Genomic DNA, 13,846 nt, shown 5'->3' on the forward strand with positions numbered 1-13,846 from the left:
AATAATATTAAAGTCACTCTATATGGAAATTTAAAACAAAATTACTGGAAACGTGTCTTTTAAAAGATTTACGTAGAAAAACGCTAAAACGGATGCAAACCAACCAATATGAAGAAATAAAATAACATTACCAAAAAATATATTTTGTGTTTTCTTGAGCTTGTTACATAAAAAAAAAAACGCGAAAATATATGCAAAGCACTCTATATAAGGAAAAAAGAACATAACGAGAAACGTGTATAATGAGTGTTTTATAGTTTTACCAGAATCACAAGGCAAAAAACGCAAAAACTCGACTATCTGGAGAAATTTCTGACACCAAAATACTGAAACTCATGAATAACACTCTTAATCAAGAAACAGAACAACCTTACTAAATGCGTGTATTTTGAGTGTTTTTTTTTTTTACATTTTTAGTTACCAAAACCCCAAATTCCATGCGAAACTAGCTTTATGTAGGAAAAAAATGACATTACCAGAAAAGTGTCTTTGAGTGTTTTTGAGCGTGTTAAGCAATAAAGCTTTAAAAAGCAGGGCAATCACATTAAATGGGAATACAAGCAACTTTTACGAAAAACTTGCCTTTTAGTGTTTTTGACACGCATTTAGTAAGGTTGGTCTGTTTCTCAATTAAGAGTGTTATTCATGAGTTTCAGCATATACACGAGTTTTTGCGTTTTTTGCCTTGTGGTGTTTTTCAACTATAAAACATTCATTATACACTTTTCTCGCAAAGTCCCTATGTTTTCCAATATAGAGTGCTTTGTATCCTTTTTCCCTTTTTTTTTTGTTGGTAACAAGCTCAAAAACACTCAAAATATACATTTTTGGTAATGTTTTTCTGCTGTATCAGTTTTAGCGTTTTTCTACGTAAAACACTGAAAAAGATACGTTTTCACTAATTTTCTTTTGGATTCCTACATAGAGTGAGTTCGTTATTATTTATCGTTTTGGTGCCTAACATGCTGAAAAACACTCAAAAGACAGATTTCTGGTAAGGTCTTTAATTTCCTCATATGGGACGCTTTGCATGTCTTTTCAGTGTTTTTGGACGTGTTACGCAATAAACCACTAAAAGCCAGGGCAATCACATTACATGGGAATAAAACCAAATTTTACCAAAAACGTGCCTTTAAGTGTTTTTGAGCTCCTTATTTACCAAAACGTAAAAACGTATGCAAAATACATTTTATGGAGAAACAGAATTACATTACCAAATACATGTATTTTGACTGTTTTTGATCATGTTATCTATAAAAACGCTTAAATACATGCAAAGAACCTTATGTTTTAGAAAGGAAAGAACATTACGAGAAACGTGTATTATGAGTGATTTTTAAGTTCTTTCAGTACCAAAAAGCTAAAAACACACAAATAACACTCTATAGAAAGAAAAAAATAATGAATAAAAAAATAAGAAAATGGGATTTTTTTAATTCTTCATAGGTACCGAGATGCTAAAACTCTGCCAAAATTCAGGGAATTTATGTGGAAAAAAGAACATTACCAAAAAAGTTGTGTTTTTCACATAGTTACGAAAATGCCAAATGACATGCGAAACTACCTTCATGTGGGAAAAAAATGACATTTCCAAAAAAGTGTCTTTTTAGTGTTTTTGAGCGTGATATGCACCAAAACACTAAAAAGCAGAACAATCACATTATTTGGGAATAAAACCAACTTTTACGAAGAACTTGCCTGTAAGTGTTTTTTAAATCCTTACATAGCAAATCGCTAAAACAAATGCAAAACACCCTTTATGGAGAAACAGAATAACATTACCAAAAACATGAATTTTGAGTGTTTTTGATCATGTAACCTATAAAAACGCTTAAATACATGTAAAGAACCTTATGTTTGTATAACAAAAGGACATTACGAAAATCGTGTATTATGAGTGTTTTTAAGTTACTTAAGTACCAAAAAGCTAAAACCCACAAATAACACTCTTTATAGAGAGAAAACAAAAATTGTTATTCATCTTCATAGGTACCGAGATGGCAAAATTCTGGGAAAATTAAAAAATAAAAATAAAAATTATATAAAAAATTAATTTTAGCTTTTTTCCGGAGTTATGTACAAATCCTGAAATATATGCAAATCCACCTATATGGGTAAATTACACGACTTTACCAGAAACCTGTCTTTTGAGTGTTTTTCAGCAATTTCAACAATATTACTGAAAATGTGTCTTTTCAGTGATTTACGTAGAAAAACGCTAAAACGGGTGTAAACTAACCAATATGAAGAAATAGAATAACATTACCAAAAAGATATTTTTATGTGTTTTTGAGCTTGTTAACTACAAAAAATGAAAAAATGGATGGAAAGCACTTCATAATGGCGAAGAAAAGGACATTACGAGAAACGTGTATGAGTGTTTTATAGTTTCACAAGAACCACAAGGTAAAAAGCTCAAAAACTCGTGTACATAAAGAAGTTTCTTACAAACCAAAAAGCTGAAACTCATGAATAACACTTTTGATTTTGAAACAGAAATACCTTACCAAATGTGTGTAGAAGAAAAGTTTCTTACATACCAAAATGGTAGAACTCATGAATAACACTTTTAATTAAGAAATAGAACAACCTTACTAAATGCCTGTGTTTTGAGTTTTTTTTCCACATTCTTAGTTACCAAAACCGGAAATTCCATGCAAAACTAGCTTTATGTGGGAAAAAAAAAAAAATGATATTACCAGAAAAGTGTCTTTTGAGTGTTTTTGAGCGTGTTAGGCAATAAAGCACTAAAAGGCAGGGTAATCACATTACATGGGAATAAAAACAATTTTTACCAATAACTTGCTTTTAAGTGTTTTTGAGCTCATTACATACCAAAACGTTCAAACGCATGCAAAACACCTTTTATGGAGAAACAGAATAAAATTACCAAAAACATATATTTTGAGGGTTTTCATCATGTTATCTATAAAAACGCTTAAATACATAAAAAGAACCTTATGTTTGCGAAACGAAAGGACATTACGAGAAATGTGTATTATAAGTGTTTTTAAGTTCCTTAAGTACCAAAAAGTTAAAACCCACAAATAACACTTTATTTAGAAACAAAGTAAGAAATTTGATGCAAAGCACTCTATATTAGAAAACAAAAGGACTTTGCAAGAAAATTGTATAATGAGTTTTTATAGTTCAAAGGAACCAAAAGGCAAAAAACACAAAAACTCGTGGATATGCAGTAAGTTCCTAGATACCAAAATGCTGAACCTCATAAATAACACTCTTAAATGAGAAACAGAACAACCTTACTAAATGCGTGTATTTTGAGTGCTTTTCACATTCTTAGTTACCAAAAATACCAAATTGCATGCAAAACCACCTTTATGTGAGAAAAAAAATGACATTACAAGAAAAGTGTCTTTTAGGTGTTTTTGAGCGTGAGAGGCAATAAAGCACTAAAAAGCAGGGCAATCATATTGCATTGGAATAACACCAATTTATAACAAAAACTTGCCTTTAAGTGTTTTTTAGCTCCTTATATAACAAAACGTTAAAATGCATGCAAAACAAACTTTATGGAGAAACAGAATATTACCAAAAACATGTATTTTGAGTGTTTTTGATCATGTTATCTATAAAAACGCTTAAATACATGCAAACAACATTATGTTTCGGAAACATAAGGACATTACGAGAAACGTGTATTATGAGTGTTTTTTAAGTTCCTTAGGTACCAAAAACCTAAAACCCACAAATAACACTCTTTATTTAGAAAATAAAAAATTAAAAAATAAAAAAAATAGGATTTTTTTTTTCTTATTCATCTTCATAGTACCGAGATGACAAAATTCTGGGAAAATTCAGGGCAATCATATGATAATAGAATATTATCAAAAAAGTTAAATTCAGCTTTTTTTTCGGACTGTTATGTACCAAACCCTAAAGTGCATTCAAAGCCTCCTATATGAGGAAATTAAACGACCTTACCAGAAATCTGTGTTTTGAGTTTTTTTTTTAGCATTTTAGGCACGAAAACGATTAATAATGAGGAACTTACTCTATATGGGAATCCAAAACAAAGTGACTGAAAACGTGTCTTAGTGTTTTACTTAGAAAAGCGCTAAAACGGATGCAGAGCAACCAATATCAAGAAATAGAAAAACGTTACTAAAAAGGTATATTTTTAGTGTTTTTGAGCTTGTTACCTATAAAAAACGCGAAAATTGATGCAAAACACTCTATATTGGGAAACAAAAGGACATTGCAAGAAAAGTGTATAATGAGTGTTTTATAGTTCAAAAGAACCACAAGGCAAAAAACGCAAAATCTCGTGTATATGGAGAGGTTTCCTAGAAACAAAAATGCTAAACTCATGTATAACACTCCTAATTGAGAAACAGAACAACCTTAATAAATGCGTGTATTTTGAGTGCTTTTCACATTCTTAGTTACCAAAACCCCAAATTCAATGCGAAAATAGATTTGTGGAAAAAAAAAATTACTTTACCAGAAAAGTGTCTTTTGAGTATTTTGACCGTAATAGGCAATAAAGCACTGAAAAGGAGGGCAATCACATTACATTGGAGGAAAACAAATTTTTACCAAGAACTTGCCTTTTAAGTGTTTTTGAGCTCCTTATAGGCATGCAAAACACTCTTTATGGTGAAACAGAACAATATTACCAAAAGCATGTATTTTTAGTGTTTTTGATCATGTTACCAATGAAAACGCTTAAATACATGCAAAGAACACTATTTTTTGGAAACGAAAGGAGATTAAGAGAAACGTGTATTATGAGTGTTTTTAAGTTTATTAATTACCAAAAAGCTAAAACCCTCTTTATTGAGAAACAATAAATAAATTTCTTTCTTATTCATCTTCACAGGTATCAACAAGCCAAAATTCGGGCAAAATTCAGGAAATTATGTGAAATAATAACATTATCAAAAAAGTTAAATTTAGTTTTTTTTTCGGACTGTTATGTACCAAACCCCTAAAGTGCATGCAAAGCCACCTATATGCGGAAATTAAACGTCTTTGTCAGAAAACGGTCTTAATGAGTGTTTTTCAGCATCTTAGGAACCAACACGATAAATAACATGGAAGTCAATCTATATAGGAACCCAAAACAAAATTACTGAAAACGTGTCTTTTCGGTGTTTTACGTAGAAAACGCTAAAACGAATGCAAACCAACCAAAATGAAGAAATCGAATAACATTACCAAAAAAATATATTTTGAGTGTTTTTGAAATTGTTACCTACAAAAAACGCGAAAATAGATGGAAAGCACTCTATATAGGGAAGCAAAAGGCACCAAAACGCATGTTAGGTACCAAAACGATAAATAGTATGAAAGTAACTCTATATGGAAATCCAAAACAAAATTACTGGAAACGTGTCTTTTAAAAGATTTACGTAAAAAACGCTAAAACGCATGGAAACTAACCAATATGAAGAAATAGAATAACATTACCAAAAAACTATATTTTGTGTGTTCTTGAGCTTGTTACATAAAAAAAAGGCGAAAATGTATGCAAAGCACTCTATATAAGGAAAAGAAAGGACATAACGAAAAACGTGTATAATGAGTGTTTTATAGTTTCACTAGAATCACAAGGCAAAAAACGGAAAAACTCGATTGTATGGAGAAGTTTCTAGGAAACCAAAATAATGAAACTCATGAATAACACTCAAGAAACAGAACAACCTTACTAAATTCGTGTATTTTGAGTGTTTTTTTACATTCTTAGTTATCAAAACCACAAATTCCATTCGAAACTAGCTTTATGTGGGAAAAAAATGACATTACCAGAAAAGTGTTTTTGAGTGTTTTTGAGCGTGTTAGGCAATAAAGCACTAAAAAGCAGGGCAATCATAATACATGGGAATAAAACCAACTTTTACGATGAACTTGCCTTTTAGTGTTTTTGACACGTATTTATTAAGGTTACTCTGTTTCTCAATTAAGAGTGTTATTCATGAGTTTCAGCATATACACGAGTTTTTGCGTTTTTTGCCTTGTGGTTTTTTTGAACTATAAAACATTCATTATACACTTTTCTTGCAATGTCCCTTTGTTTCCCAATATAGAGTGCTTTGTGTTCGTTTTCGCGTTTTTTTGTAGGTAACAAGCTCAAAAATATACAAAAATATACAAAAATATACATTTTTGGTAATGTTTTTCTGCTTCTTGATATTGGTTGGTTTGTATCATTTTTAGCGTTTTTCTACGTAAAACACTGAGAAGACACGTTTTCAGTAATTTTCTTTTCGATTCCCACATAGAGTGAGTTCCTTATTATTTATCGTTTTGGGTGCCTAATATGCTGAAAAACACTCAAAAGACAGATTTCTGGTAAGGTCTTTAATTTCCTCATATGGGACGCTTTGCATGTCTTTTCAGTGTTTTTTGAGCGTGTTACGCAATAAAGCACGAAAAAGAAAGGGCAATCACATTACATGGGAATAAAACCAAATTTTACCAAAAACTTACCTTTAAGTGTTTTTGAGCTCGTTACATACCAAAACGCTAAAACGCATGCAAAAAACATTTTTATGGAGAAACAGAATAACATTACCAAATACATGTATTTTGAGTGTTTTTTTTATCATGTTATGTATAAAAACGCTTAAATACATACAAACGGGAAACAATGGGAAACAAATGGGAAACGAAAGAACATTACGAGAAACTTGTATTATGAGTGATTTTTAAGTTCCTTCAATACCAAAAAGCTAAAAACCCACAAATAACAGTCTTTAGAAAAATAAATAAATAAAAAAAATAGGATTTTTTTTTTTTTTTTGGTTATTCATCTTCATAGGTACCGAGATGCTAAAATTCTGCCAAAATTCACGGAATTTATGTGGAAAAAAGAATATTATTATAGAAGTTAATTATAGCTTTTTTTTCGGATTGTTATGTACCAAACCCTAAAGTGCAAGCAAAGCCACCTATATAAGGAAGTTAATGGACTTTACCAGAAACCTGTCTTTTCAGTGTTTTTCAGCATGTTAGGCACCAAAACGATAAATAATAAGGAAGTCAGTCAATATGTGAATCGAAAAGAAAATTACTGACAACGTGTCTTTTCAGTGTTTTATGTAGAAAAACGCTAAAGCGGATACAAACCATCCTATATGAAGAAATAGAATAACATTACCAAAAAGATATATTTTGAATGTTTTTGAGCTATTTACCTACAAAAAATGCAAAAATGGATGTAAAGAACTCTATATTAGGAAACAAAACGACATTAGGAGAAACGTGTATAATGAGTGTTTTATAGTTTTAAAAGAATCACAAGGTAATAAACGCAAAAACTCGTGTATATAGAGAAATATCTTAAATACCAAAATGAATAAATGCATGAATAACACTTTTAATCGATAAACAGAACTACCTTACCAAATTGTGTATTTTGAGTGTTTTTCACATTCTTAGTTACGAAAATGCCAAATTACATGCGAAATTACCATCATTTGGGAAAAAAATGACATTACCAGAAAAGTGTCTTTTGAGTGTTTTTTTTTAGCGTGATATGCAACAAAGCACTAAAAAGCAGAACGATCACATTACATGGGAATAAAACCAACTTTTACGAAGATTTTGCCTTTAAGTGTTTATTAACCCTTATATACCAAACCGCTAAAACGCATGCAAAACAAATTTTATGGAAAAAACAGAATAACATTACCAAAAACATGTATTTTGAGTGTTTTTGATCATGTTATCTATAAAAACGCTAAAGTACATGCAAAAAACATTATGTTTCGGAACCAAAAGGACATTACGAGAAACGTGTATTATGAGTGTTTTTTTAAGTTCCTTAAGAACCAAAAAGCTAAAACCTGCAAATAACACTCTTTATTTAGAAAATAAAAAAAATAAAAAACAAAATAAATAGGATTTTTTTTTTTTTTTATGTAAATCATATTCATAGGTACCGACATGCCAAAATTCTGGGAAAATTCAGGGCAATTATGTGATAAAAGAATATTATCAAAAAAGTTAATTTCAGCTTTTTTTTCGAACTGTTATGTACCAAACCCTAAAGTGCATGCAAAGCCTCCTATATGAGGAAATTAAACGACCTTAAAAGAAATCTGTCTTTTGAGTGTTTTTTAGAATTTTAGGCACCAAAACGATAAATAAACTTTACAACGTGCTCCATCCCGTCCTTCACCTGTGACAGGACTGCCCCAATGCCCTTTGCAGTATCTAGCAGGTAGGGGAGCTTTGGGTCTGGGTATGGCAGGACCCATGCCTCCACCAGGGCCTTCCTCAGGCCGTCACGCTTCATCCCACAGAAAGCACGCCTGGCACGCTTCATCCCACACAAAGCACGCCCCTTTCCTAGTGAAGCGGTGGAGAGGGGCTGCCACGCTGGCGAAGTCCTGCACGAAGCGACGGTATTACATACACAGGCCCAAGAAGCTCCTGATTTCCGCTACGTTGGCGGGGACAGGCCACTTCTCCACCATTGCCACCTTCTCCGGGTCGGTGCGCATGCCGTCCCGACTGACGACATGCCCCAGGAACGGCACCTCGTGCTGAAAGAGAGAGCACTTCTTGGGGCTGAGCTTGAGGTTGGCTTTCCTCAGCCGCTGCAGAACCTCCAGCCGCTCCAACTCCTCCTCAAAGGTGCTTCCGAAGACGATGATGTCATCGATGTACACGAGTGCTGTCTTCCACAGCATGCCATCTAACATCCTCTCCATCAGACTCTCGAAACAACTAGGGGCATTGCAGAGACCAAAGGGCATGATGTTGAACTGCCACAAGCCCTGACCGAAGGAGAAAGCAGTCTTGGGCTTGTCTTCCTCTGCCATCTCCACCTGGTGGTAACCCGACTTCAGGTCGAGTGTGGAGAACCAAACACCTGGCCCCCACCAGCGTGTCGACCGTGTCATCAATCCTCGGCAGGGGGTAAGAGTCCTTGGTAGTCACGTCATTCAGCGCCCGGTAGTCCACACAGAAGCGCTGCATGCCGTTCTTCTTCTTAACCAGGACTACCACTGATGACCACGGACTGTCCAACTGCTCAATCACCTCTTGCGCTGACAGCTCGTTGACGGTGCGCTACATCTCCTCCCGCCTGGCTGGTATGATACGTCGGGGTGGGCTCTTGATGGGCGCACTACTTCCCATGTTGATGCTGTGCTTCACCAACCCCGCGCACCCCAGGTCCATGTCACCCCTGCTAAAGACGTCCGCGTACTGAGCCAGGGTGTGGCGCACCTTCTCTGTCTCCGCCTCCGTCAGGTTAGCGGCACTCCAGTGAGCCAAATCCTCCAGGAAGTTGGGTAGCGGCCTCACAGCAGCCACCTCTGTGCTCCCTGACGTCTCCTCAGGGTGTTCCACTTCCCCACAAGTGCCCAGCTTGGCCCCAGTGGGCACCTTCCGAGACTTATCGGAGAGGTTAGCTACTAACACCGTAACTAACTCCTCCCTGCTTGAATGAGGCTCCACCCGACTGCAACGCCGTCAGCCAGTCGCAGGTTTTCTGTGGGCTCCACCATGCCTTCCGATCCACGTATCGCTCTGGACAGTCGACACCAGACTCTGGCCTCCGTCCTAGGAGCAAGGTGCACTCTCTCAGCCACAACTACCTCCGCACAGCCGACCTCCGGAAGCAAGGGCACTTCTTGGCCACGCACCCTCACCAGCTTCCGTCCTAGGTCGACACAAGCCTTGCTCTGCGTCAGGTAGTCGAGTCCCAGCAGACATGGTTCGTCCAAGTCGGCGACGTACACCGGCATCCGCTCCACAGCGCTGCCCACGCCGATACGAACATCCGCTGGGCCCTTGAGCTGCACACAGTGCCCCGTCACGCCACACAGCCTCTGTGGCGCGTCTGGGACTCGAGTGGTGGCCAGCATGTCAGGCCGCACCAAAGTCTTCTCAGCCCTGGTGTCTACTGTCAGGCTGCATGGGCATGGACATAGACATGGGTTGACTGAGCCCCAGCCTGCCACCAGCCGGGCTCAAGGGAGGGGTTCCGATGGCTCCCCAGTCCCCTGAAGCAGCTACCGGCTCTGACACGACGCTGCGAGGCCCCCAAGCCAAGGGTTCTTGCCAAGGGCCCCAGGCAGACCCCAGCAGGTCCGCCATCCCGGCGGTTCCCGCCAGAACACGTGGGGCTGCCTGTTCCTCCGCGAGTGCTGTTGCCAGCTCGCGCCGCTGCTTCTCCGTCCTCTCCTCCTCCCTCAGGCCCTGGACCTCACCTTCCAGAGTCTGCACCTTGTCCAGCAGTTCATTCCTGACGCTGTCACAAGCCTGGTTGATGTACTGCTGTGTTTCCGCCTTCAAGGACACGAGGCTGCTCTGTAGCACATCCTCTAGATGGCACACCTGGTCGTCTGCCTGTTGAGCCTGCTCACGTGCCAGCTGATCGGTCCTTTCATCCTGCTCACGTGCCAGCTGATCGGTCTTTTCATACTGCTCACGTGCCAGCTGATCGGTCCTTTCAGCCTGCTCACGTGCCAGCTGATCGGTCTTTTCGTACTGCTCACGTGCCAGCTGATCGGTCCTTTCAGCCTGCTCACGTACCAGCTGATCGGTTCTTTCAGACTGCTCACGTGCCAGCTGATCGGTCCTTTCAGCCTGCTCACGTGCCAGCTGATCGGTTCTTTCAGCCTGCTCACGTGCCCTCTGAGCCGGGACAAGGCACACATACAAGGCCAGGGCACAAGGGAAAACATGGGCACTATTTCCTAGGTTTATTGACAAATCCTCCGCAAGTACACTGCTTTTCAAATTCAAAGGGGCACCACAAGTCTCCCAGGGCACGACAGGCACTCAACAGGGCACTCAACAGGCAAGGAAACACTTCCAAAGAAGGCAGGCACATGCTGACTTCCTCTCCGGCCACGCGTCTCCACTCTCACTGCTTTCCCGCCTCTCCCAGTGCTGCCACCCGCAACCATAACCCTGGTGTAACAGTATATATATAATTTGCTATACAAAGAAAAAAAGATATAGAAATAAACTTATTACCTTGTGAAGGTCTGACATGTCCGTTCCCCTGGGTTACTGCAAAAACGTATGGGAAATGTTTGCTCATCTTTTGCCACTTGGTCAGCAGAACCAAGATGCATGAATACAGTATCTAGTCTGCAGTTTGTAGATGTACGGTGAATGTACCCTGTGGAAAGAGTGTGATGGAGAGGTGACATGAACTGATGATAACGTGATAACGTGGACACACACACACACACACACACAATTATGTTTCGTATATTCAATATATGCGATTCATTTCATTGTTCTAAACATAAATTGATATATAACTACCTGGTAACAGAAGGCGTTGAGCCTTGCTTTACCACATTTCTTTGCAACATCATAATAAACATATCATGGACTTATTTTGTTTTCTTATTTCCAAATCTTATTGTTTTATTTTTTTCTATTTCTAAATATTTTCAAACCTTATTTTTCTATTTTCTCATTTCTAAATATTCTATATCTTTTCAAAGCTTACATTTAGAATGTCTCCAGCCTTGAAACAGTCACCGATGCAGAGTTCCATGTCACATGTTTTGTACATAGTCGTGACTTTCCTTTGTACCTGTTCTTTCTTGGTGGTCTTTTTACAAACAACACACTCACGCTGTCCTTTCCATGCCCGTCTTTCTGTTGGTGGGGGTACAGACACTGGACAGTGGAGTCTGAGTGCGTCCACGAACTGCAGCCAAGGTAAAGTAGCCTCTCTCGCATCTCTGCTTTGACGCTCAGGGCGTGAGTGAATGAACATACATTTCCCATACCGTTGCAGTAATTGCACTGTAACTCTCTTACTGAAGAGGCGAAGGGAAGACCTTTCCCCTGTTCTTACAAGATACATATATGCATTTTAGCATACATATATCCAGTAAGTGGAAAAACATTTTCTTGCTCCATTTCATTAGTTTTCTCAAGCAGTCGACATTGGTAATTTGTATATCACTTGTCAATAAGCCTCATATTTATGTTATAGTCATTTGCAATGCTGGGCTTGAAGATCTTGTTTGTTTCCCAGTCAGTTTTCCCTGAGTCCTCCATTTCTCCGGTGTGAATGGCGGAGAGAAGACGAACTGATTTCTTATCAGACAACAGCATCACCAGTATCCCATCTGACTGTGCTTTCTGAATGGTATCCCATCTGACTGTGCTTTCTGAATGGTGCCTCTTGGTAACTTTTCTTGAAATATGGGCATGAATTTTCTGTTTTGTCTGAGTGTTCCTATTGCACCTGTTCTGTTCTCACTCAGATATTTGGTAAGTGCTGGGCTAGTATAATAATTGTCAGTGTAGAGCACATGCCCTTTTCCTAAGTAGTGTCTCATTAGGTGCTTGACAACAGCACCTGAAAAACCCAGAGGATCTTTCTTATGGATGTCTGCATCACTGGCCGAGTAAATAGTTACATCCAGTACTATTCCAGACCCACAGTCACACAAAATGAAGAGTTTCAGTCCAAACTTGTGACACTTTGAGGGTATGTACTGCTTGAACTTGACCCTGCCCTTGAACAACATCAGATTCATCAATTACCATTTTCTGGAAAGGCTTGAAGAATCTTCTAAATTTCTGTACAAGGTCTGTGAGGACCGGTCTGATTTTCCACTAAGGATCAGCCTCATCTTTCTCATTATTGGCAAAATGGAGGGAGCTCAGAATACACTTACACCTGTCTCTAGTGAAATACTCTTCAAACACAGGTATGGAGACTATCACCCCGTTTCCAATAGTCTGTTAAGACATATTTTTTGGAGTGTGGCATAAGCAATATGACAGCAAGAAAAACGAGGAGCTCTTCCCGTGTGATGTCACACTACTGTTTTTGGTGTGAGTTTGGTGGATGTACATTTGCATTTTTTTGTGCTTGATATCTATTTGTTTCTCTTATAATGTGGTCAAGCAACTCATCATCCACATCCTGAAGAAAGTAATCACATTCCTCAGGCTCCTCAGGCAATCGGTATTCATTAGTAATTCCAGCGTCACCAGACCGATCAAAGTCATGCAAATGTGGGACAAATTTGTCTGCAGAACTCCACCGAAAACTATATTCTGAGCCAGCTCTTGAAATGCTAGCATCAGCTGATACCTCTGAACGAAGGGATGTTCTCTGTGATGATTTTATCACAAGTTTGCGTCTACGCCCATCTTGTGATGCCGCTGTTGAGGGCAGGTGCGTGTCAAAGTCACTATCCCCTTCATCATCATCAGAGAGTAAATCATACTCACTTTCACTACAGGAATCCTCAAAGATATTAGAGCTGTCATATTCTGGCGTTTGTGGTGGAGAAGCACTTGTTCCACCTGATGCATCACATGAATTCCCAAATACTTCCTCTATAGTTCTATAGCTCGGACTGACGAGACGATCATGATCAAACAGTTTTCACACACCCCTCCAGCGATTGAGTTGCCATTTATTTTTTGTGTATGTGTGTACATGCGCTCTCTCTCTCTCTCTCTCTCTCTCTCTCTCTCTCTCTCTCTCTCTCTCTCTCTCTCTCTCTCTCTCTCTCTTATATCATCTTTCTTACTAAAATATGGAGAAAGGTCCAAGAAGGAGGTTAGAGGGAAAAAGACAAGAAAGACAGATACGGGGAACAGATAACGAATGGGTCAGTGGGAGCTGGCACACTAGCAGACAGACTTCTTTATTTCTTTATTTATTATTATTATTATTATTATTATTATTATTATTATTATTATTATTATTATTATTATTATTAGAGAGAGAGAGAGAGAGAGAGAGAGAGAGAGAGAGAGAGAGAGAGAGAGAGAGAGAGAGAGAGAGAGAGAGAGAGAGAGAGAAACTTAATTCTCACACACACACACACACACACACTGTCATGGCGGACAGAGAAGTCAACGCAAACAGGCACTC

The 13,846-nt window shown here is 38.2% G+C and overlaps 1 protein-coding gene across 1 annotated transcript; it reads right to left on the bottom strand.

The window, feature by feature from the left end:
• Positions 1-9,042: 9,042 nt before the first annotated feature.
• Positions 9,043-9,842, bottom strand: LOC135091900 (uncharacterized). The gene is made up of 2 exons (XM_063989962.1): positions 9,520-9,842; positions 9,043-9,436 (listed from the first exon to the last, which is right to left on the bottom strand). The coding sequence occupies exons 1-2, from the start codon at positions 9,840-9,842 to the stop codon at positions 9,043-9,045; spliced, it is 717 nt and encodes a 238-aa protein (XP_063846032.1).
• Positions 9,843-13,846: the final 4,004 nt, after the last annotated feature.

This window comes from Scylla paramamosain, chromosome 38 (genome assembly GCF_035594125.1).
Source record: "Scylla paramamosain isolate STU-SP2022 chromosome 38, ASM3559412v1, whole genome shotgun sequence".
Classification (NCBI taxonomy): Eukaryota; Metazoa; Arthropoda; class Malacostraca; order Decapoda; family Portunidae; genus Scylla; species Scylla paramamosain.

Coding starts and splice junctions, on each gene's coding strand:
- LOC135091900 (XM_063989962.1), bottom strand. CDS start 9,842: ATGCTGGCCACCACTCGAGTCCCAGACGCGCCACAGAGGCTGTGTGGC. Junction 9,437..9,519: donor AGGACGGAGGCCAGAGTCTG/GTGTCGACTGTC, acceptor ACGGCGTTGCAG/TCGGGTGGAGCCTCATTCAA.